Raw genomic sequence first — 26,887 nt, 5'->3', positions numbered from 1 at the left:
AAACAGTTTTGGAACTCCACTTTCACTTAAAATGGGAGTTCCAAGTACACGTTCACATTGTTTTCCATCCTTATCAACATATTTTTCAACAACAATTAAGTCGGAATCACGAAAATGTTTTATGCACACAATGAGGCGTCATTTGGTTTCCAATTGGCACGTGGAATAGCACGAATCCCTTCTTCTCTAAGTGCAATTTGTTTAGGAAATTTAAATGATCGAACATAGCCCTCCGTTTTAATTGACGAGGCATAATTGCTTTTACACCCGGGTACCACACAAGAACTAGGCATTTTCACATACGACACAAATATAATCTCCTACTTAAAACCGCTAATTTAACATTCTAATGACAAGCATCACAGATAACTTCCTTGCAATAAATGGCGCGAGTGACCGACTGTAGCACGTCGCTCCGACGTTGCCAATTTTCGCATGCCGCAGCCTTTACTAGAGATAGCCTTGGTAACACCCATGGAAGGGCAAGGCCTATCAGTAGGGACCTGAATTTTTAGTATCTATTTTCATCAAAATTAGCATCTGTTTTCTGAAATTAGCATCTACTTTTTTCCATATTAAAATCTACTTTTCTTTCAAATTAGCATCTATTTTTTTCCAAAGGAAACTTCGTGCATTCTACCTTTCATTTCTTAAAAGATAACATCGTGAACAGTTCAGCGTTTTCCTCCTTCAAATTACATCGTCTGTCTGAAACAATAGCACCATACTATGATAAACACGTTCACTGTCAACATTGTTTGTTGGTGTCCACAATACTTTCAAACAACATTCTGAAAACACTTTATTCTCCAACGTGGCAACTGCAAAATTTACAAAAAAAAAAACTGTCTTAGCATCTGAAGCATAGAGTCCATGAATGGAATACTCCTGGGCTCTTTCATGAGCAATTATAGTTGTTCGCCCCATTTTACAAAGGAGCACGTGTCTCACAAATATTTGCTGCTTGAATCAATAATAAAAATTAAAGTACCTGCTGTCGGGGTGGGAGGGAAGGAAGGAAGGAAATGTTAAATCAATTACACAGATTTGAAAATAAGTACTAAATGTTTATTACTAAATTGTCTACAAGTATTTACATTTTGCACATAACAAATATAGATTCCAGTTGAGAACCAAATACATTAATGAGATTCTAATTGTGTAAAAAATATTTTCTCCTATGAAGAAGTTGTTTTTTCTTTATGACTATTAAATTTAATTTGCATTTCTGGAATCTTGCAATAAGTTTTCAATAAATTCAGTGGCTCATTGCCAAAGTGAACCAACTTAGTTCATACAAAAATAATTATTCTATCATGTGTTCATTATTGTGATGCAATTTGCTTTTAGTCTGGATTATCTCAGATTTGTTCAGACAACCACAAAATATAAAATCGTATTTTACTGCTCCACCTATACAACAAAATAAATACCGTATTTTCTCGAATATCCAGTGTACTTCCCCCCCCCCCCCGAAATATACAGATAAAAAATACGGGTGTGCAGCTTATTCAAAATGCAGTTGGCAACATTGCCCAATTTTCCTCCTGCACAACTCCTAAGGTGGTAGGGCATGCCATTATCTTCCTGTGCGGGTATTTCAATTGTTTACATTGTTGAATGGCATTTGGATTAGGAGTACATGTGTCAGAATCAAGTTCAAGTGCGATAAGTGTAGACCTACAGTTTGTGCACCTTATATTTTTAATTCTAAAAATGAGTACCACTAAAGGTATGAGATTGCGATCTTTTATTTACAGCAAAAAAACTTAAAATTAACTGAGCTGTATTTGTGTTCAATTGTTTTTAATTTGTCGTGAATACTTTTGTTGATTTTTTTTTGGGCGGGGGGGGGGGGTTCAAAAGTGGGGCACAGCATATTCGAAGAGGCGGGATATTCGAGAAAATACGTTATATTCATAATATTTATATGTAGTGTTAGCTCTCTCACTGAACTATGTTTTTGTAATTATATCTTTATAATGGTGAATGTGAAATATGAAGGTTGATTAAATTTGTTGGTACAATGATTACAAATGAGTTATCAGATCAAAACTTCACATTTCTACAATGTAATTGGGATGCACAACAAGCACTGGGTCACTGTCACCAGATTCCTCACCTGGCTTTGGTGCAGTCTTCATTAATGGAATGATGACCTGGTCCTAGAACATAGAAAGCAACGAAATCTAAGATAGTCAAAGGAATCAAAACTGCAGCCCCAAGATCAGACAGTGTGAGTTTTTATACAAGGAAATGAAGAAGCAATCGATGTAAGCCTTCATACATGAAACACAAAACTTCGTAAAACATGGATATCATGAAGTTGCTTAATAAAGGAACTGAATTGTTGCAAAAGTATGAGGAAGTAGTAATCATTTTGTGGGTCTGTTTAAAATTTATTTACGAGTATAAAATACAATTTGCCAGGAATTTCTTCTGGTCTATGACTTTAAATTTTCGAGAAGATTACTACTTATGCAAACCAAAAAATTAATACAACTGTTTACAGTCGGCTTACTTTTAAAATCTCGTAAGTCCAATTTTTCCCGAATGTTGAAATCTATGTATATTTGCAAAGTGCGTCTGCTGATAACACCCAGTAAGTTTACAAATGTTTCTATAGTATGTAACAAATGAAGAACCTGGTCCGTGAATTGCTTATCTTCTAGTATAAAGTATAATATGTGTTCGTCTGTTGCAAAATGTAAGAAAAGTGCAGCTCCAATTTCTGGGATTGGGCTTTAATAGTACAACAAATGCAAGAGAAGCTACACCTTCTCATAATTTGACTTTCGGGCACTTGGGGAAACATTGCAGTTGGTGAAAACCAGACTTGGACGACTATGGGTTGTTGTATTTTGTGGTAAATACAGGTAGATTGGAATACGATACACTGCTTTCTCATTCCTATTTTGTGTACTTGCACAGATATGCCTTTCTAACTTCAGTACTCTGAAACCTCGTCATTCTCATTACATTGTTGCCATCTGAACATTTCACCAATTTGAAATAGCCTTTATAGCTTAAAGAAATCTTATATCTTACTATGTACAGGAGATGATTAAAAAGTTGTGCAACTCACGTGATAAATGAGTCGGTCAATCACTTTCTCAACTAATGCTTTTCTTTCCATCAGCTCGTCTTCGGACTCAATCTGATCTGCTACTTGCTCAAGGTACCATGCAACCACATCACTCCGCTTTAAACCTTCGGTACTATTTTCTTGATCTGCAAAAACATACAAAACCCTTTAATTTAAAAGGAATCAGACACACAATTATCATCATAAACATGTTATTTTTATATATGGCTAAAATTCACAAAATCGAACAAAATGAGATAGCCTATGTTTCACAGATATTTGAAAGTATTAATTTATTTAGTTTATTTTTTTTTCTGTATATTACTGTTAATATGCAGATCAGTGTTACATAACTGGCCACGATTATTTAAAAGAGAATTTTATTTTATTCTACAACTAGCCATACCCGTGCGCTCCGCTGCACCTGTTAGAAATAAATATAAAGTAATTACATAATTAAAATAGGACATTTGATCTAGGGATCATTCGCGTTTGATAGAAGGATAAATCGATTAATACGTTACTTAATTTAAATTGTATTTAAGTAATTAAAATGCGGTCATTTTGGTCCAGAGAGCAATCATTTGGTGCAATGACAATTCCTTTAACATGTTTCTTAATTGTTATTACATGCAACCATAGTTTAATGAAGATTGACATATCATTTAGTTTTAATGTGTATACTTTATATTACTTGCTATATGTTTCAGAAGTTACTGGAATAACATTGTAGAATTATGTCCATCTAGAGAAACTACACTTTCCAATGGTAATTAATTAGCTTCCGATATTACTTTATACAAACACAGAAACATTCTCTTAGGCTATGTTTAATAGCTTTCGATTGTTGTTGTCCAAGGCCCCTTATAGACGAAGTCATTTGTTTTTATTTCAGTACAGTGCCTTAGATGGCGTTGTTATTGTAATTTTAAAACTCATTTATCTCATTAAATATCAGTCCTATCAAAATTTTTCAAAGAATAAAACTTATCGGAAATGATTTTTAAAGAAACTTTTGTTATGTAATATTTTTCATAAAAATCAATAATAAGCGAGATATGTCGATTTATTTAATTCAGGCCCCCTTATAACCCCCCCTTTTAAATAAAGTATTTTGAATGCCATATAGCCTAAAATCTAAGTTACAACGAACTTAATTTATATTCCAATTTTCATATAAATCGATTCAGCCATTATCGCGTGAAAAGGTAACAAACATCCAGACAGACAGACAGACAGACAAAAATTTCAAAAAAGCGATTTACGGTTTCAGGATGGTTAATTATACATGTTAACACCAATTATTTTTGGAAAATCGAAAATTACCAGAAAAATTTTGGCTACAGATTTATTATTAGTATAGATTTATATAATAATGTCCACAATTTTCTATTTCTTATCCCTTAAATCTCATGTTGATTAGTGGGTTTAAGATTATGTTGAATATGCATACCCTCATATCTGACTGTTAACATAAATATACACGACACACTTTACATATTTTACAGACTGGTAATCCTACTCACCAGGAAACAGTTACATATATTTTCCTTTCTCTAATATAAAAATTACAAATCACCCTTTCACTCCATACTCCTACACTGTGGCCCATACCAAACAACTGAAGAATTGTTCTGGACTCCTGCTGTCATCCAGTGGATATTTATATCACTTGTAGTATGTGTCACAGAACTGACATTAACTATTACGGATTGATTTAAATAATATTTAGAGCAATAAAGAAACAATTCAATGACTATCTTTTCTAATAAACTATTTTCTCCACCCACAGATCAATGAAATCGAACTGCAAGCAAATTTACCCTCTCTCTCAGCACGAATCTCTTCATTTCTCATATGTACAATCAGCATGGTGGACAGTGTTCTATATTCTTCAAAGGACAGGGTAAGTTTCTTCTTTTTCTGCACCTCCTCGGCTGGTCTCTCTGCTTCACCTGAGAGAATATAATAATAGCATTTATCATACTTTAATTGAAACATTATTAGCAGAATATTAACAGGGAAACACAAGTGAAGAGATATTTCAAATTTAGCATGTCATCTCTCTATATTATATGGGCTATGAGGAAAAAAAAGGTTTTAAAAAGAATAATCAGAAATGAAATTCCTCACACCTGTACGAAGTTGTACAATATTAGGCCACATCACATACAAAGCTGACGATATAAAACAATTAGGACAGTCAATAGCATAAATAGCAATATAATTTAAGAAAGATGGAGAGAACATGTCATGTGCATGTCTCCAAAAAAGAAAAGAACAGCAAGGAACACTATAGTGTATCAAAATGTTGGAAGATCGAGGATAAGATGGTGAGGACAGAACAGGCAAAAGTGCCTAATTCTGGAAAGATGTAATCAAACAATCTTCTTAACATATCCAGCTGGTTGCTGACAACATAAAGTCCACTATAGTCCACTGTAGTCTATTCAGTTGTTGTTTTTCACGAGAAATGAGGGGTATTTTGATCGGTGTTCATTATAGATGCCTGTTGCTAGTAGCCAGAGTTGGGGTGTAGTCAATATATACTGCAGGACTGTGTCTTCTGCAACTGGTACTGATGATTTTAATTTACTTTTTTTTATGGTTTATGGATGGACAGTATAGAAGAATGTGTTCCAGATCTTCATCATGATTATTACACCACAGACAAGTAGGATTATCAGAAATGTGAAATCAGTGTAGGTACAATTGTGTGATAATGTGATCTGTTCTGGCTCTTGTTAAAAATGTTTGAACATGTCTGGGCAAGTTTTTATACATTTCAAGGTAATTTGGTTTCTTTTGTACAGACTGCAAATTTTTCCTTTGTCAGAAGAAAGCCAATTGTTGGTGCATAGGTTTATAAAATGAGACTTTACTGAAGCAAAAGCACTGGATAGAGATATCACTTGAAGCTGGAAAGATGTAAGAAAAAGAAGAAATCTGTATGAATGAAAATAGCAATATAAGACTCTGTGAGGAGAGAAATGTACTCTTTATGATCAAATGTTACTATATACAGTATATAGAAACAAATAAGTGTAATAAATTGATAGGGAATAGAAGAACGACTAAGGATAGGTTGTCGTGGGAATGAAGCAAGAATAAAATGACGCATTCATAAGAGACAGCAGACGCATTTCACAGTATCCTATGTGCCAGAGGAAACAAAACGAGCTCAAATGTTTAGAATGAAAGGGGAGGAAAAGAGGAAAGATAAGACATGAAAGTGGAAAAGGAGGGAGAGAGAGAGAGAGAGAGAGAGAGAGAGAGAGAGAGAGAGAGAGAGAGAGAGAGAGAGAAGAAATGCTTTAGTCTAAGAAATAGTACGAGTACATATGAGAATCAAAATCTTTGAGATAATAATCCTCTTATTGTTCGAATTAGTAATATTAAACCGATATTTCATATTTGCATATGCTATTTTATGAACAATTCCCAATAAAATTAGGAGGACTTATTGCCTTAGATTTAATCTATATTATAAATAATCATTCAGATCTGTAATACAGAATACACAGAACTGAATTCTGTAAGCAACTGGTCTATAGGAGTACCATTTTCTCCTTCAAGCTGTGGTGCAGGTCTTTCCCCATCAATATCCATTGGCTCATCAGCAAGCTCTTCTTCTTCATCTAAATGAATGTCAGGTTGCTCAACACGAATGATCGACTTGTTCAGCAGACGATAAGCCTCCTTCACATGCTTTGCTTGCACCTAGTTAAAAGGGACAAACAAACAAGAGATGTTTCATACAAGGACTGCACTCTCCTTGCACATTTTTGGAAGCCCAGCTCTACATGTACAAATGCCATAGTATGCGAATTTTTAATATATCAATAAATAATTGTAGTATCCCAGACGACTGGAAATTGGCTATCATAATCCCCATATATAAAGCAGGAGACAAATGCGATACGAACAATTACAGACCTGACAGTCTCACATCAGTTATCTGCAAAATAATGGAACATCTAATAACACAATATATTCGCAACATTTTAGAAAATAACGAATGGCTAAACAAAAATCAACACAGCTTCAGACCAGGATACTCTTGCGAAAGTCAAATCACATCCTTAATACAAGATTTATCCGATGAAGTTGATAGGAGGGGGGGGGGAAGAATAGACAGAGTTGTGATCGATTTCGCTAAAGCTTTCGACATAGTGCCTCACAAAAATTTTAGAGAAACTAAGCAGGCTTCCAATAGATAATCGAGTAGTAAGATGGATAAATAAATTCTTAGAGAACAGAACCCAAAAAGTCAGACTAGGAAAAGTAATATCGGAACTAGGATATAAATAGAAATACTACGTCTCAGATGAGGTTATTCGCGGACAACTGTATAATATATAGACAAATTAATGATGAAAACGATCTTAACGTTATTGAAACCTGGACGACAGAAAATAAAATGAAAATCAATGTCAGTAAAAGTAAGTCAATATCCTTCTGTAGAACGCATAAAGAAATTTGTCTCGGATATCAGCTGAATGGTACATCGGTGCCACAAGTGAACACTTGTAAATACCTAGGTATATATTTAAGTAACAAACGGGGTTGGGAGGAACAAGTCACTAATACCACAAGGAAAGCCTGGAAAGCACTACGTTTCTCTATGCATATTCTGAAGAAATCTAACCGAAAGTCAAAAGAATTACAAAACCCTTGTTCGCCCAATTATGGAATATGGAGCAGCATTAGGTTGGGATCCGTACAGACAAAACCAAATCGATTCAATAGAAAAGGTCCAACGCAAGGCAGCAAAATATGTCAAAATGGGGAAGGGACATGGTGAGGATATAGTAAAATACTTAGGGTGGGAACTTCTCAAGTCAAGGCGATGAAAATCAAACTCACCACATTGTTCAAGGCACAAATGGGACACAAAGCATGGACTGATATCAATGCAAGATTAGCAACACCATCATACTTAGGAAGGACTGATCATATTAGGCAGTTTAAATGTAGAAAACAAAGAACGGACGTGGCAAAATTTTCCTTTGTTAACTGCACAATAGTAGACTGGAACAGCTTACCTGCAGCAATCTTTCAGGGTGGTCTCTTAAAATCAATACATTTAAGGAAAGGTTGAGAAGATTAGATTGAAAATTTAATTGGAAGTGCAGTGTAATTATTTAAATTGTGTCATGTAATTAATTGAGTTGATATATAATTAATTAAGGTGATATGTAATTTAATTGACATGTAAATAAATTAAGGTGATATGTAATTACTTAAATTGGTAATAGTTGGGTGAAATAGAAGTACTTATAAGTTAGATTTGGGCGGCCGGGTAGCTCAGTTGGTAGAGCAGCTGGCTACGGACTGGAAGGTCCGGGGTTCGATCCCAGGTGGTGACAGGATTTTTTCTCGTTGCCAAACTTTCAGAACGGCCCCGAGGTTCACTCAGCCTCCTATAAAATTGAGTACCGGGTCTTTCCCGGGGGTAAAAGGCGGTCAGAGCGTGGTGCCGACCACACCACCTCATTCTAGTGCCGAGGTCATGGAAAGCATGGAGCTCTACCTCCATGCCCCCCAAGTGCCTTCATGGCATGTTACGGGGATACCTTTACCTTTTTTTTTACCTTTTACCTTTTATAAGTTAGATTTACTTTTACTTATCATAGGCGTTATTATAGAATAGTTTTTATTTATAGTCCTAGGTTTATTGCATCTACTATTTATAGATTTAGGTTTATTTTATTTTATTTCATTTACGTTTATTTTTTTTTTTCATGTAATTGTAATTATTGTATATTATACATCACTACCACCGGGTGTATACCCAATTGTAGTGTTAATAAATACATACTGTACGTACATACATACAACATACAAATTCTGTAATCTATAAGAGAATGCACAAACGAAATTTCGGCATGATTTCTAGGCCATTTCTTAAAAATTTCACTGTTACAGCACATACTATAATGATTCTGCATATTTCATGCACTGTTACCTTCACCTTTAGGAAAATAAAAAAAGTCAAACGAGCGACATAAATTGAAACTGTCAGCTCACTGGAAGGAAACCTAATGCACAAATGTTTATAGAAATAGAGTAATATGCAAGGATCTAAAATTACTAATAATGGCCAAATCGAAACTCAAAATTAGAGATATGTTTTTAAAAGAAAGATCAATGATGAAAAGATTAAAAAATCCTATTGGATAAACAAATCCTTAAAATAACAAAAATACACATATACAAATCATTAGTTCGGAATGTGGTAACTTATGGAGCAGAATTGTGGGTATTAAATTCAAAATTTAAAACTAAATTAGAATCCACAGATTTTCTCAGAAGGTCTGTTCGATGTTCAAAATTGAATAATGTGCAAAATGAAGAAATAAGGAGAAAAATGGAATATCAAAATTCTATAATGGACTATATCTGTAGCAAAGAGTGAACATGGTACAGCCATGTTCGGAGGATGGAGAAGGAGAGTATGTGAAGACAGATGTGGGAATGGATCTCTGAAGACAGGGGGAAAGAGGGGAAGGCCAAGGACTACCATAGAAGGAGGAGATTGATAAAACTATGCAACGTAAAGGACGGGCAGGAGACTGGCTAGATAGAGTAGAATGGAGAAGAAAAATTTGGGCACAGGAAGATGCTTAAGCATTGTTAACCTGTTACATATATATCATGCAAGGGTGAAATACAATATAACACTCGAAGATTCAATAAAGAATTAAAATGTTCACCTCATCTGAGCACTCCATCTTGGCCATAGCCTCTGAAAGACGTATCATGCTCTCCAGCTGCCTTACTGTAATTCGCCATGTGGCCTTTCCTCCACCAAGACTGTCTCTTTGCCTTAGATGAGTGTATTGCTCCACTAGAAGATTTGCTGCTTCCTAAGAACATTCCCGAAATCCTAAGCTATATAAATGAAGCATTTAAATTTTCATTCAATTGATAGATTAAAATTATAAATTATATTATTGTGATAAAAATTATATTGGAAAATACACACTTTACTAAGTCTTGGAAGTCACTATGACGACTTCTGAAGCTTTCTAGACCTGTTCAGATTCTTAACTAAGATGAAAATTTACAAATAATAATAATAATGATGATAATGATAATAATAATAATTTATTTAACCTGGCAGAGTTAAGGCCATACGGCCTTCTCAAACACTCAACCAGGAGTAAAACTGCGTTACAAAAAACACTACAAATTTACAAAGTACACTACAATTTTACACACAAAACTGAATAAGATAATACACTATCTACCAAAAAGTAATTGGGCACCCAGGATTTTATGTGCTAGATGCCATGTTTCGGTGGCTACTATGCAGTGATATGCAAACAATAATGGTCACCGGTTGGACCTGCCTGCATAGAGTCCTGATCTCAATCACATTGAGCACCTTTGGGACGAATTGGACCGGCGATTGAGGTTTCGGGAAATTCGGCCAACTTCCATTGTCCAACTGAGAGCCATATTGCAAGAGGAATGGCGATGCATTCCAGTGGATATCCTACACAAACTGGTGGAGAGCATGCCTGACGGGGTGGCTGCTGTTATAGCAACAAGAGGTAGTACCACGAGGTTCTAAAGGGGCAAAAAACAGTGCCCAATTACTTTTTGGTAGATAGTGTAATAATAAAATGTGAACAAGTAAGCAGAAATCAGACATAATATATAACATACAGAAACAAACAAACAAATGGCAGTACTTTCGTATCATGTTGTAAGACCACTGCCTAAAACAACACAGAATAAATTGAAGGATGAAATATCTTCATATTTCTTCCAAGAATCGAGCATATAGGTATGGTGGCAAGTTGGAAATTGTACCACTTATGACACAGTGTAAGACAAATTAACAATTTCAAACTCTTAAAACTGACTGTTAATAATTATATTTGACACTTTAAGAAACGAAAACAACAATAATTCTCTAATGACAAACAGTCAAGTATTCGCCATTAATAAAAAAAAAATTCTGAAACTTTTAAAAAATCTTTATCTAACACGAGAGTTATAGAAATTTCATGTAACGAAATTTCGTATTACCTCACTGATCAGAGGCTTAAACTGGCGTGCAAAAGTGATGTAACGCAGGACTTCCTCTCTTGTGTAAACATTCTTCACAGTGTCTTCTATATTGCTATGAAGATCCACAATCTTGCGGGCAATTGCATAATCTACAACCTGAAACACAATAAAAACAATTAGGGATACGATATTTTAAATAAAAGATACATAAAGGTTCAAATCACTATTTTACGTTTTTAAGTGTCATGTAAATGCATGCACTTGATTCTATGAATTACTGTACAGCTATTGCACTTGTTTTAAATTCTCTCCGAACAGTTTATTATAATGCTGTTGTTTCAAGTTTTCAATTACAAACATACTTTTATACAAGAAGTTCATGAGTATGATCATAAAACGAAACTTACGTACTGTGCATAAACTCATCAACTACGGTATGTTGACTGTACATAAGAACGCTCCTTTCTGCATCTTGGTGCATGTTCTAACACATAGATTTAATTTCCAAAGGCTGTAGTAAATTTTTTCTGGTATTATTCAGCTGCCAATATGATATGACTAACACTACAATAATACAATTCGGTTTCTTCTTAGGATTACAGTTTCTTTCTGCTATTTGTGTCCAGGGCTTGCACTTATTTACTCTTTTCTCTTACATCTGATAAAATGCTAGAAAGGAAGTATCGAGAAAATCTTTTCCAATATATCACATATTCATTTTGAATGAGGTCTCGCCCACCTCATTGATCGTGTCCCGGCATAGCTCAGTTGGAAAGAGCACTCAGTGCGCAGAGCTGAGAGGTCCTGGGTTCGATTCCCGGTGCCGGTACGAATTTTTCTCGTATTAAATAGTAATAATACATATTGGCTACTTCATAGTAGTCGTGTAATATTCAGTGAGGTGGGCGAGACCTCATTCAAAATGAATATGTGATGTATTAACTGTTAGCATTTGTCACAAACTGATGTTGAATATGGCCATAAAGTCATTTAAATATGCGCTCCTGTATACATGACTTGTATCGTCTCAAATGCAGTTAGTAAGGTCGTAAAAGCATTACGAGAGGGGTTCGGCCGGCGCTGTGGATCGTGTCCCGGCATAGCTCAGTTGGAAAGAGCGCTCAGCGCGCAGAGCTGAGAGGTCCTGGGTTCGATTCCCGGTGCCTGTACGAATTTTTCTCGTATTAAATAGTAATTTTCCAATATAGTCTTTGTCCACCACAAATTCCATTTGGACTCACGTGCATTTGATCCCAAATTTCTAGCATGAAAGACAACACCTCTAACCATTGCCTAGCGGTATGCTGTTTTCCAAAGTAAGCTAAAATATGACTTGAATTCATAATGTTCATTATTATCAGAGTAAAGGAATATAAGACCAAAAAAGTTAAGCAATTATACTTACATTCCTCTTTCTGTTAAGAATTATGTATAAAAATTTAGTTATAATTACAATTTTCTGGTATTAAAATGAAAACTGAGTGGTAAATTATACAGTTGACTAGTGTCGACTTCGTATCGGTCATCTTCAGCTTTGATTCGCGTGATAAAAACTGTGTAATCAAAATGTGGATTATGTACAATATTGAGCTTTATACTAAGGCCAACTTTATACAATTTTTAAACCCATGCCCTGAATATGTTGAGATTCTAGTCAGGAGAGTTATACAAAATATTCCACATTTCTTACCTCATTACATTCATCAACGAGAATGAAGAACAAGTCAAATCGTGACATGATCGGTGCTGTGAGAGCAATATTCTGTTGTAGTGATTTTGTTCGATCATATCGACCACCTATTGGATTTGCTGCAGCAAGTATTGAAGTTCTGGCATTCAGAGTTGCTCTTACACCAGCCTGTAAATGCAAATACATTATAGAAAGAAGGAGATAAATAAAGGACAATTCCTAAAAAAAAAGTCACTACAATTGGAATCAAGTTTAATGTCAAATAGAACGTATTTCACCTGCTTGTACTTTCACTGACAAAAGATTCTTAAAAAACTGATTGCCTTTGCATTCTGGTAATAACCTGAAAACTAAACTACGGTAACCACCACCACCACACTTTCTTCCACTTACTCTCTGCAACTGCTCTCAAAAATCTCATTTTAGACTTTTCTCTCGTATCAGCAGCTATGATTGTCTCATATTTTTGGGTTCATGTAATGAATTGGAAACATCTAGTACGCTACAGAGTTTTACAATGACGTCTGTTCTAACTTTGTCTGAAGAAGTTATTTTTACTGTGCCATGCAAGACATTAAATCTATTCACCTGCGTGTCAACATCTCTACTCATTATTGTACCATAACTATGGTAATACACGCAAAAAATTACCTTCGCTAATGAGATTGTCTGCTGCTCCATAGCCTCGTGAATTGCAACCTGATCACGTGGGTCCATCTTGTCGAATTCATCAATGCAACAAATTCCATTGTCAGCCAACATAAGGGCGCCAGCTTCTATTACGAAGTCGAAAGATTCTTCATCCTTAACAACAGCTGCTGTTAAACCAGCTGCACTGGATGCTTTGCCTGATGTGTACACTGCTCGAGGACTGAAATCAGCCACCTGCAGAAAACATCCCAATTTTTAATTGTTGCCACTCTCATTTCGTTCTGCCAAAATCGTCGCAACCAACGTGTCATGAACAATTTCTAGCTAAGATTATAACAAACTATAAGATACCAAGGGGATCACTTGAAATGTGTCATTTCCAAAAAAAAAGAAAAATAATATGCAAATAAGCACTTTTAAACCTTATAGTCACTTTAGAATAGCGTGCTGAAATTTGTCACAACAAACTGCCAGATTCTGTACAATCTTACCATACTAAAATACTAAAATGTTAGCTACTTTCAATTTTCATGTGATATGTAACCGCTATATTTATCAATATTAGTCAGCATGATTAATGCAGATATTCCATTAATTTACCTGTTTGAGAAGTTGGGATTTAGCAGTACTAGGATCTCCAACAATACAACAATTCACGTCACCTCTAAGGGTGGTCCCTTCCATAGTTTTTTTGGGAACACCACCAAACAGCATCAGTACAATACCTGTACATTAATGAGGCAATGCTATAAAAACATACGCACGCGCATGCACACAAAAATGTGATATTTCAACAGTTTTTCTTATATTGGTATTTCATCCTTCTAGCACATGTAGTACTTAATGTGTATTCATACTTAATTTTTTTATTAAGTTTTAAATTCTGTTTGACTTTGATCCTTTACATTGTTTATACTAACCTCGTTTGACTTCATCATTGCCGTGAATTGATGGAAAGAGAGAATCAACCAGATTCTGATACAAGTTTCTATCACGACTCATCTCATACACTTTATTCCATTCTGCATCTGTCATCTGCTGTTTCATCATTTCAGCAGTTACCTCCTCCATCAATAACTCACCTCCACCGAACTGTAACAAAATATTAAATAAAATCAAACACAACAAACACACAGTGCTGATTATTTTATATGAATATGAACTCTGTAATCACCATTACTAAGAATTTATTCACTATTTGTATATTAACAGAATAAATCTTTGCTGCTCTAATACATTGTGCTAGATGCTAAATACAATATCAAATAGTGTAGGTTTATTACAGTCAAATTACTGTTGTTGCATCAATGGACTCAGGTCAACCTCTTCTCAACCATTTTGGCTTTGATTTCATACGCCTATAAAACAGCAGCACGAGCGACCTACCTACTGTAGCATGTTTCGTTATTTTGGGAACTGCACCTGCCTGTATTTGAAGATTGTTATGCCTTTATTCTACTTTTTTGTACACTTATCAATTAGTACAGTGTTATTTGCCTATTCCATGTTTTTCATGGTGTTAATTTCATGCTACATGTATATTTTTTAATGGCATATGTTCATACTATCTACCACACCAGTTTTTTTAACTTTTTAACGATTGTTTTAACCTGAATATTTTAAGTGTTCATCATGTGTTACTATGTTCTCCTTTAATATGACCTGAAGATGCCATGGTTATGGCGAAAACTTTTGTCAAAAACTTTTAAATACCATTTCATGTAATATCATAAAGGTTCAACGTGTGTAATATTGATAAGTACTTTGACTATAATAAACCTACACTATTTGATATTGATACTATACTTATCGGACCCAACATGCCTTTAAAATTGCTAAATACAGAAAAACAAATGCTCCAAATTTGGTTATTTGAAATCATTTTTGATGTAATAAGATCTTCTTCTTTAAAAATTATAATTTCTTTTCTATAGGTCTAATTGAAAATTTTAATTCATACTAGGTAGGTATTTCTTTGTAACTCCAAGTTCTTTTAGATATTAACGTAATTTCCTTGTTCAAAACATGATGAAGTGAAAACATTTTGTTGAAGCCCTGTGCACCTTTAAGAGACATAGAATGTAGGCCTATGTACAGTAGCGTGCAAATTAATCCAAACAACGTAATTACTTATGCAAAAACACTCAAACGGGATAAAAAAAGGATCTAAGACATACCTCAGTAATCTATGTGGCCTCCCTTGTTCCTAATAACAGCTCTGAGACGATTTGGCATGGATTCCACTAATTTCCCACAAATATTCTTCATTTCTTCATCGCGAAACCATACACCAATGAGGGCAGAAATCATCTTCTCCTTTGTAGAACAATCCATTTTTTGCATTCTTATTTTGCAAATTGACCACAAGTTCTCAATGGGGTTGATGTCGGGTGAGTTGCCTGGCCAGGGGAGTACCTGAATATTCTTCTTGTTGAAGAATTCTGTAGTTTTTCGAGACGTATGGCATGGTGCCAGGTCTTGTTGGAACACACCTCTGCCATCTGGAAATGATTTTTGCAGCTGGGGTACGATTCTGGTTTCCAATAAGTGAATATATTTGTCAGAATTCATCATTCCCTTGATAGGTATTAATGCTCCAGGCCCTTCATGTGTAAAACAACCCCAAAACATTACTTTAGGGGGGTATTTGGGTGCTTGTTGGAGATGAGCTGCTGTTACTTTTTCGGATCCTTTCCGTACGTAAGAAACACGGTGGCCGTGGACCTCGAAATGAGACTCATCGGAAAAAAGTACATTCTTCCAGTCATTCACTGTCCAGTGTTGATGTAATTTCGCCCACATTAAGCGTTTTTTGCATATAACAGGGGTTAGCAGTTGCTTCTTAATAGGCTTACGAGCCCTTCGTCTAGCTTCCAAAAGCCTACGCCGCATTGTTGTGACGTGAATATTTGCCCCAGTGGTAGCCATTAACTCACGGGTTAAGTCGACAGCAGTTAGTCTAGGATTTAATTTACTTTTCCTGACAATTAAACGATCATCTGCAGGTGAAGTCTTCCTTTTCTGGCCACAGTTTCCTTTTTTCTGGGGTGTGATGGATCCAGTCTCCCTGTATCGTTTTATGATAGAATTAACAGTAGCCAAACCGATGTGACATTCTGCAGCAATTTGCCTCTGTGTCATAGAAGAATGCTCTGCTAATGTTATAATTTTAGACCGTTTTCGTGGAGTTGTATCCATTTGTGAAGACGACAGAATGTACACAGGATTGCAGTATTAAGTCTTCAACACAACTGAAATGCTAATATGTACAAAACGACAGGCAAAATGTCACATATTATAAAAAAAATAATAACGACAGACCTTCAACAATGGAATTACACGTACTACAGATGTCAATTAAAGCAGTATGAGCAGCTGTGAGGCCAACAATGACAGAAAATGTAAAAACATGTCGTGTTCGGATTAATTTGCATGCTACTGTAATTATAAAAAAATATATAACACAGCTATAAAGACAAACATTTAATGCTACTCTGCCCCATCACTGGGACTAACATCTCCTAAATCTCGCATGTGTCTAGAAACCAGAGTTAATTTTCCTGGGTCTAGATTTATACATTCTGAAGTAGATTATTTCTTGATTTACAAAGCTCTACTATTGCTAATTACTGTATAATTGATTTTAATGTTAATTTACAACTATTGTAAGTAACTTACTCTGGGATTAGTTGCCTGGACTGAACATGCCAGAAAAGCCATACGATAATTAAGTTCACGGACACCAAGTGCCTTAAGACCTCGCACGCCTTCTGTGTTTGTGTCACCAGCTTTGTGACGTGATCCTACTTCGGCTTTGGTTCCTGGAAGAGCCAATGCTCCAACATCTGGAACCACTATGAGGGTACCTGTGAAGTCATAGCGATCTCCAGCTTGGACACTTTCCACAGCATCTGCTCTCAACACCACCTCCACGCTGGAGAAGATAAAGCGGTAAAATTATTTACATGAAAATCCTCATATAAAATAAATATTTCATAAAATTGATTCATTTACTTTCTTCATATAAACTTATTTGATAGGGTATATAAAGAATGTTTAATTTTCAATAATATAACTTATCACAATTTATTTTACATCAACACGTGTTAATACATGTTAAATGTTAAAATAATACTTTGTATTAAAGTTTTCGCCTTATTAGGGCGTCTTCAGATACATTTAATTGCGATATCAACATCAGCATGTTGATGATGCCCTAATTAGGTGAAAATATTAAAATACATTTACAATCCATGTATTCCTCACTTCAGTGAGAGATACAAAATGAATATTAATACATGGGAAGTGAAAGTTCTTCTTTTTGGCGTTAAGGGAACGTCATTTAAGTAACCAAAACCATTCTCCTTTCTCTTAAATTTTCTAATGAGGACATTAACAAAATTTGTCTAATGGCATTGAGAGATTCATTATCCATTTTACACAGTTCACTTGTATAACACAGCGTAATATTATTTTTTTTTTACTTCATTTCATTACTCTTAATTATACTTTCATCTCATGTTTCTCTGAAATCAAATTGTACTTTATTTTTAAATTTATCATTGTTCTGTATTCTCTCAGCAAATCTTATTGTATCTTATTTTTAATTTAACCTCTGCTTTGTATTCTGGATCCTAGTGGTCAGCTGCAGATGTCGGCCAGATGTCCCAAATTGTGGAATTTTTTTACATATATTAATACGTGTTAATGTAAAATTATTGTGATAAGTCATATGATTGAAAATTAAACATTCTTTATTTACTTTATAAGTGACTTATCTGACAAAAACATCATGAATTGTAAATTATTTGATAGGGATAATGACAGCAATATGCACACAATGACTGAGACATTATTTTGGTGACTGTATGTCTTGCACTATTTTATAATGTTGTCCTGACTATCCTAGTTTGACATATAATTTCATTTTGTTTTATTTTAATTGTAAACGACTTTAAAATAAAATTTATACTATGGTACATACTGTGTTTCTATGACTATGAATTCACTTTTTGATCAGCATTTTTACCACATAGCTGTGGTTTACTGTCATATCATCATGCACAGCTTTGCTGAACGTGCTGTTCCATTGAATAGGTGCCAAGTCTATCATAGGAAGATGACGGATAAGAAATGATGATGGAGTAATGAAGATTTTCGAATTGTGGTCCTTTAAAATTGTACTATCCAGAATTTGCCTGAGGGAAATGAAACTAGAAAACAATGAACTCCAATACTATCTTGGCAAAAACAAAAGTACATTAGGTCGACCCCCACCTATTTGTATTTTAACAAAATTACTTTTCATTACTTTATTTTATTTACAGCTCTTGCAGAAAACAGAGGTGATTATTTCAACAAACAATGCGTTTATGAGGGGAAAAAAAATAGAGTAATTTCATAAGTGCTATAGCAATAACTCATAACTCATATGATACCCTGTTACACATGCAAGATTTTATGAGCATATTTTCAGAAGGGGACGAAATGAAATGACCTGCAGCACATGTTCCTTTTCTTTGTTTTCTGCCTTTTAAGTATTAGGTCTCTAAGCTTGTTATGGTCTCAATGAAGACTCTTCCATCCATCACTTTAAAGGCCAACCTGGAGATTTTTTCCTTTGTGGATGATAGTTCAGCATTGCTGTAAAGATTTTGTTGGCAGTCGTTCTTTGAAGATGATTTCTCCAGTTATGAATGTCAGATAATTTCATGAAGAATCGTTGCTCTCATCTATCAACATTTCCACCATTGATACAGCACATTAAATAACCAATTGAGAAATAACCAATTGAAAACTAACCTGCGAGGGATACAACCTCTAGGCAACTCAGCTTGTGTTTCTTGAATGCGAACTTTCTGGAAATCAACGAACACAGACTTGTCCACATCCAGCATGAAACGTCGTCTATTGCTGCAAACAGGATTTCGGCAGATTGTTGGGTTGGTGAACTGTAAAAAAACATAAACTGGTTAGTCTTCATACTTGTAAAAAAAAAAGAAAAGTATCTAAAATGCATACCTACCCCTAAAATTAGTAATTAGTAACAATATAACAGGGTAAATCCGAAAATAAATATTCAGGTTAGTGCTCATTTGTAACATTCAAAATTGATTTTTACCTCTAGTTTATAAAGTCAGACTAAGAAAGAAGTACTCTGTATAGAAATAACCTGTTCAAACCAATGGTTTATGGAAGTCCTCTGAAAATGAATTTCTGTTATGTGGAGTTAGTCTGCATCGGACATTTTGTAACTGAATACAAGTAAAAACTTGAAAAACCTGCAATTTCTCTTTGCACTGAGAGCAGAGGATATATATATAAGGAGCAGGCAATCTGGATACCATTAACATGGATGGTTGGATAATTAAAGTCCAGATAATTGGGACTCTACTGTACTTACTTACTCTGGATAATCAAAGTGTGGATAATTGGGACTCTACTGTACTTATTTACTCTTATAAATAAGATTTTGAGAACATAAAAATCTAAACATATTTGTACATATAAAAACACTGAAAACTGTATTTGGTTTGAAAAAATGTTAATGTTGATCATTAAAGAAAATTACCTTGAACTGTTGCTCCACATCCTTGATCACAGTCTGACAATCGAGGCAAATAAATGTTCCTAATACAAGTTCCGGGTGTACAGGATGAGTCCGTACTACTTGACCTGAGATTCGTATTAATGTTCCAATTTTTGCAGTTGTCAGTTCCCTGACTTTGTGGCGAGTAGGAACATCTACAAAACTCACATAACACTCCTTATCACTTTTTGCTTCTCCACGGTCCCTTGCAAAATTTCGCACTGCCAGGCACAGAAATGGATAGACCCTGCAACAAATATAACAATATAACAATACATCTTTTTATAATAATTCTAGTTTGCAAAAGACCGTCCGAAAATACTGTTCTAGAATATGTAGTAGTATGAGTTATTGCAAAAATAATAAATTAACTTTATATATGAAATACCAAATTAAGAATGCTGAATTAGTTATTTACGACACAAGTGTTAAAATGGCATTTTATTTTATGAGCAGTGAAGTTTGCAAAAGGAGGCTGCAGGCTGAATGAAGCAATTGCACGAACAAAATAAAATAATTTGTGTAGGTTCAACCAAAGACAGTCATTTTTTAAATTATTTTTCGCATGTTACCATATAATAGTCCATTTTTAATATGACTGCCTAGCACTAAAAGCTTTCCTTTAGGAACGATGTCTAAAACCGCCAATTTTAACACTGCCTTCAGAACAATGTTATGTATACTATGATAAGTACAATAAAATCTTGTTTTGAAGTCCCTAATTTTAAGGAGTGATTTTAAAACTCCTGGCAGAACTACTATAAAAAAATAGTAGCCACTTTAGTTGGTTACTTAATTGGGTTTTCTCCGAGATTCTTCCAAAATGTACGGCGAATGTCCGATAAATCCATGGCAAATACAGGGATTCATTTGAATTTATCTCGCTATCACCATTCTATGTAATGAAATGTCAAACTATTTCACTGTGTCTTGTGTTAGAGCAATAGATAGTCTACTACCATACTGATTAGACTGTATAGTTACCTAACAAAACACGATCTATTAAGTTTTTATGCTCATTACTTCTAAAACTGGTTAATGCGTATTCCTATATAACATATAATGAGTGGAAATACCTGTAATATTCTTCTATAATTGTGGATGCAAGATTCTGATTATACTTCTCAATGTCTTCGAAACAAACTTCAAGTGTACTTCTGTCTGGATTTCTCAGTTCTTGGGCACCATACAAATATTTAATCTTCCCATCTTCTTTATACCTGAAAAATAAACATTAATACGAATTTATGGGTGATTTTAATAATATTGTTATTTTGCATTTCACTGTATTCAAAACAAACTACGAGTTTACTTTTATTTCAATAGGATGCGTTTCTTCGTAAATACTGAACCATTTTCTGATAAGAGATGCTTCGGTATTGGTATCTGAATTGTTTTACAGGAACAAACCATTTTACTGATAAATGTTTAAATGTAAATTCTGAGTATTACAATATTATTTTCTCTGTGCTTTGTATACTATCGAATTAAATACTAACTTCAAAAATGTCGAAATTCATAAAGGAACCAAAGAGAAAAGAAAACTAAATATAGAGAAAAGAAAACTAAATATGGTTTTTAGATGAAGACCATAGTTACCAAAGAAAAATAAAGATGATAAAGATGCAAATTTGAAATGAGGTAGTAGAACAAGTGGATAGCTTCAAATACATGGGATGTACTGTAAATAGTAACATGTACTGCTGTCAGGAAATCAAAAGGAGGATAGCAATGGCTTTTAATAGAAAAAAATACCATTTTCTGCAGATATCTGGAAAAAGAACTAAGGAAGAGACTAGTGAAGTGCTTTGTGTGGAGTGGGCAGAAACATGGACATTACAACGAAGTGAAGTGAAATGTGGATATGGAGTATAATGGAGTGTGTGAAATGGACAGACAAAAGAAAAGATGAAGTTGTGCTAGAAAGAGTGGATAAAGAAAGAACAGCACTGAAACTGATCAGGAAGATAAAAAGAAATTGGCTAAGTCATTGGCTGAGAAGAAACTAGCTACTGAAGGATGCCACTGAAACGAATGGTAAATGGGAGAAAAGTTCGCGACAAAAGAAAATATCGGATGATAAACAACATTAAAATATATGGATTGTATGCCGAGACTAACAGTAAGGCAGAAAGCGGGAAGACCGGAGAATGCTAGGTTTGTAGTCAGACCTGCTATGAAATTATGAATGATTCTTCCCTTACATGCGATATATAGGCTACTACAACTAGTGTCCACCACGTGGAATAGTGGTCTGCTATTGACTGCGAAACTGTGAGGCAGGGTTCAAATCTTGACTGGGACCAGATACCTGATTGAGGTTTTTCAGCAGTTTTCCCCAACCCATTACGAGCAAATATTGGGTAACTTTCGGTGCTGAACCCTGGGCTCATTTCACTGGTATTATCACCTTCATTTCACTGTGACATCAGATAACCATCGCAATTAAAAACCAACTACAACTAGTAGCATATTTTAATGACAAACGTAAAATATTTACGTAATTAGTATGGTCATTATGTTATGGAATATGTTCCACACAGTGAATATGTTCCAAATAACAGTGAAAAAACTAATTTTTGTTTTTCATGGTCGTTATCACATTGTATCCCAATAATTAGGAACAGCTATAGTGATCTGCGGTAATGTGTCTTAAGCTGTTTTACCACAAATGTGGTCCACAGTAAAGCACTAATTTTTACTCCATTTGTACTTAGCATTTTTTGTATCAAGGAATTATGTTCTGTATGTATATGCGATATAAACATTTATATGAAATACTGTATGAATTCTATTACTATTCACAATTATTTTCGAGTTAACTCATTATTTGTTCCTCGAATGCAACAGTTTATTTTACTGTAGATCTTCATGGTAGAATACCGGTAGTCATCAAGCTTGCTATTAATCAGAGATTTGTGGGTTTAAAGTCAGTCAGCGAATGATGCTGGAATTTATGAACAACAAAAATTAACATCAATTCCTTACGAATTCTAAAGTTTCTCTAGTCCTATGCCGTAAATTTACGCATACAAAGGAGATCTTGAGTATACCAAGACCTTGAATGACATGACAGGACTCTTAAAAAATAGTTAACCAGCTGCAGCTATTTTATTGATAATTAAATTTGTTTGTATATTTGGGGAGCTTGAAAGTATGTTTTAAAACTTTGCAGTTGAAAGCATTGTTAAATAACACAATACAGGTAATTAATCAAATGATTATACAATATTTGTTAGAAATGGGTTATTGTTATTATTATTATTAGGCCTATTACTTTATAAATTGTGCAAGAGAGAAAGGAAGATTCCAAGGGTGAGAGACCTGAAATGGGAAGAGGGAAGGTATGAGAGAGTTGGAGAATTTAAGTATTTGGGGATTCAAGTAACTGAAGACGAGGTTAGTCCTGAGATTAAAGCACTAATAGCAGAGGTAATAGGTGTTATTATGCCTTTAAGAAGTTATTTAAATCCTCCAGGCTCTCAAGAGGGCCTAAACTAATTTGTGTCATAACTCGACCAGTGGTGCTCTATGGGACGTGGACACTTACCAAACGAGATAAAAATAGGCTTTGAGTGTGAGAGAGAAAGGTGTTATGGAGGATCTTTGGAGTCATCTGTGAAAGGGGGGCGTGGTGTATTAGATATAATCAGGAACTGTATCAAGATTCTGGAGAAATAGACCTGGTAGTGGAAGCAAAGAAAAGACGATTGTACTACTTGGGTCATGTTGTGAGCATGGAAGACCCTTGATCAACACCCAGAAGGTGGGAGGAAACAAGGGCGACCCAGGAAGGTGTGAATGGATGATGTCAGAGAAGATGTGCAGGTGCTGGAAATAAGGAATTGGAGAAGATGTGGTGTGGACAAGAAAGATTGGGCAAGAGCTGTAGGAGAGGCCAGGGTCCTTCATGGACTGTAGCACCAGGAGAATAAATGAATGAATGAATGAATGAATGAATGAATGAATGAATGAATTACTTTATGAAAGAAATACCTAATACAGATCAAAGCAATTCTCTTCGAGTTATGTAACAAAGTACATTCTGCTGAAATTGTACTGTAGAGAATATACGTAGAACCAAAATAATTTCTGATGAGTGATGATTGATTCTAGAAACATTTCTAGAAAAAAACTGTATAATTTCCATAAGTTTGCCGCATATAGTAAGCACAACTAAATGCCAATTTTGTGATGACGTTATATTTGGAAGGTGCGGCATTCGATCCCAGTGGATGACTATTGGTTTACTCAGGAGAAAATAAACGGAAGAATGTGATCTTGACTGTTGTGTTGATTAACATCGCTCAGATAAGCATCTCAGTAGTCAGGTTATTTATCATGCCGAAAACATTAGTTACAATATGCATGTGGAAATTAAAAGATACTAATTATTTTAATAAAGTACCGTAACTATGAATAATTGCTTAATATACCGGTAGTACGAATTGCTGTTCATAGCTTAACAGAAACTGATTAAGTCTGCATATTTTTTTAATGAATAGTATCGCTAGTGAGTCACATAATGTAAGCATTCGTATCACTAACATTCTTCCCTCTGCCATCTCACCTCCCGCTTTTCATCTTGTGAGCAAAAAACAATACCTTCTATGCGATTGTTTGTTCTTTTCTATTATTGTTGTTTTGTTTTAATTAGGGTGACCAGGAATTTCTTCAAAAAAGAATGTATTATATGCTTCAGTAAGGGAAAATCAACGGTTTGTCCTCCTGTGCGTGAAGAAACGATTTAGAGCATATGGGCCAGTTTCGTGTTCGCATTCGTCATACATCAAACTACGTAACTGATGTATTGGTCGTATCAGGAATAATAACGAACGCTATCATGGCCTCCACACTCTTCGACTTAGGACCTTGTAACTTTTTTTGTATGGAGTATAATATTAAGGATTCAATGTTTGTGTCATTATTACCGGCCAGTCTGCCAGAATTGTGGGCACGCATCATTAACGCCTATGTTAAAATTGACAAACATGCTGCAACTAGTGTGAGATAAACTTTACTGCAGAGTTGATGTGTGCAGAAGTTACCAAAGGGGCATAATTATATCAGTATCTGTAACGTGTCAAAAAAAACTTGGTTTTGCTATGTAACTGTACAGTTTTGTGATACATAATATGTTAAACAATATATCTAACAGTGATTCTTTGAAACCTCTTCAATCATTTGTAAACATCCCTACTTAAGACTGATGCCACCTGACAACGAATATAAACACGCGGAAGCATTAGTTGATCTTATTGCAACAAGTAACGTTAAAATTAACTCAATGGCTCATACCTAAGCATCTAAATAAATTTAGATTAGATTATGATTAACTCTGAACTACTTTTGTGCAGTGTAATCGGAATTTAAAAGTTATAAATCATTAAATTACGAAATACGTGAAAAGTTGTAAAAAATAAAGAAAAAGAGTATAATTGAAGGCTATTTCAGAGAGAAAAGAGTAGAGAGCATTTGGATCTCTAAAAAGAGTATGTCTGGTCACCCTATTTTAATGCGTCTTTGATTTTAAAAATCTTACGATGTCTGTTCTTTTGTTACTCTCCATGCCCTGAATACTATAATAGTACCGTAGTACCAGAGTACTACAGTAAGTTATTACCTACTGTTTTAATTCATTTCCGGTACGTATGAATCAATAAAAAATTATAATCTCATCACCGGTGAATTGGTCTCTGTAGCTGAAAAAAATGGGGAACATTTAATAAGAGATTGTATACAATTTGGTTGCAATATTTTTAAACGCAGTAAAAAAGGTGGTTTCCTTTATGACCATCTCATAATCAAAGAGAGTGCGTGTAGGCCTACCAATGAAAACGGATGGGTAGAGTTAGGAACAAGAGGCCTATATATTGGAAGTCCTCTTGGTTAGGAATCGCTCAGAATCTGTGGAGTTCGAACCCCGCTCTATTTCATGAGAAGCGGCGGACGATCACAGATGTGTCAAGAGGCGTAAGGAAACCACGTGTAATCAAGTAACTACAATAATACGAGCAGAAAAGAACCAATAATATATTTCTAAACAAAAAACAGACTGAAAAATATTTCGAACAGCAGAGGTATCACAAGGTAAGTTAGTGTCAAATTTTAAGAATAAACATCCATAAAAAGAGAGTTAAACTCAGCGCCTAAAAATCATTTTGTCTCAAAGCTGGGATTCTTCTTTCCAACGTGTGACTGCGATAGTTTACTCAACTAGGGCTATACTTTAAAATTCTAAGGCACAGTAACTACCACAAGCGCATTACAAAATTTATAAGCCATTGGAAACCAGAATACAACTCCTTCAGTGCTCTGTAAATTTCACAATCTAAAGTTTTTCCGTCAGTCCATTATAGCATATAAACAGATAATAATATAGGCTACACTTACTCTTCTAGAAAGTCTTGAAACAATTTCTGACATCGTACTCCGACTTCATCTCTCAAGCGTTGTTGAGAAGGTTGGACTTCTGGCACGTCCATATTAACCTAGCGAGTATTAATAAAATTAGACTTTTGTAATTAATGTTTTTAATACCAATAACAAACTTAATATAATCTCCCAGCACTATATCGCGTCTTGAACACAAAGATGTATTAGAATTGGCGGGAGATAGTACTTGTACAGGATAACCAATATTTGTACAATAACATAACATAATTAAATGGCATAGTAAAGGTTTTTTTTGTAGAAATTGTACGCAAGTGGCTCTAATTAAAAACATTATAAACTTAAGTGGATTACTTATTATGGAGTTAGGATAGCGATGTACATTAAGTAAATGAAATATAAGCTAAGTTATTTAGTATATTGGCTATACTGGCTCATCCTAGCAGACGTGCTGCAC

General features: G+C 34.7%; 1 protein-coding gene and 1 long non-coding RNA gene across 2 annotated transcripts in view; one reads left to right on the top strand and one right to left on the bottom strand.

Annotated features, from left to right (window-relative positions):
• LOC138694723 (uncharacterized) overlaps nucleotides 1-4,966 on the top strand; it is a 70,132-nt gene extending 65,166 nt beyond the window's left edge. Inside the window, exon 3 of the long non-coding RNA XR_011331002.1 lies at nucleotides 4,878-4,966. This is a non-coding gene — a long non-coding RNA (uncharacterized lncRNA). The remainder of the gene's footprint in view (nucleotides 1-4,877) is intronic.
• On the bottom strand, nucleotides 1,962-26,634 carry Mcm6 (minichromosome maintenance 6). Its single transcript, XM_069818714.1, has 15 exons — nucleotides 26,431-26,634; nucleotides 21,114-21,257; nucleotides 20,020-20,284; nucleotides 19,251-19,399; nucleotides 17,127-17,382; nucleotides 14,369-14,540; nucleotides 14,049-14,173; nucleotides 13,449-13,682; nucleotides 12,798-12,965; nucleotides 11,126-11,263; nucleotides 9,802-9,954; nucleotides 6,646-6,805; nucleotides 4,909-5,040; nucleotides 3,086-3,231; nucleotides 1,962-2,165 (listed from the first exon to the last, which is right to left on the bottom strand). The coding sequence occupies exons 1-15, from the start codon at nucleotides 26,520-26,522 to the stop codon at nucleotides 2,058-2,060; spliced, it is 2,442 nt and encodes an 813-aa protein (XP_069674815.1). The 5' UTR covers nucleotides 26,523-26,634; the 3' UTR covers nucleotides 1,962-2,057.
• Nucleotides 26,635-26,887: the final 253 nt, after the last annotated feature.

The sequence above is a fragment of the Periplaneta americana genome, chromosome 2 (genome assembly GCF_040183065.1).
Source record: "Periplaneta americana isolate PAMFEO1 chromosome 2, P.americana_PAMFEO1_priV1, whole genome shotgun sequence".
NCBI classification, from domain to species: domain Eukaryota; kingdom Metazoa; phylum Arthropoda; class Insecta; order Blattodea; family Blattidae; genus Periplaneta; species Periplaneta americana.
This window is presented reverse-complemented; position numbering and strand designations above follow the sequence as displayed.

Bases quoted from the DNA above. Each gene is read 5' to 3' on its own strand.
- Mcm6 (XM_069818714.1), bottom strand. From the start codon at position 26,522: ATGGACGTGCCAGAAGTCCAACCTTCTCAACAACGCTTGAGAGATGAA. The intron at 21,258-26,430 runs GTAAGTGTAGCC...TTTATTTTTCAG, and splicing joins TTTCAAGACTTTCTAGAAGA to GTATAAAGAAGATGGGAAGA. The intron at 12,966-13,448 runs GTAATTTTTTGC...TTGCATTTACAG, and splicing joins AGACAATCTCATTAGCGAAG to GCTGGTGTAAGAGCAACTCT.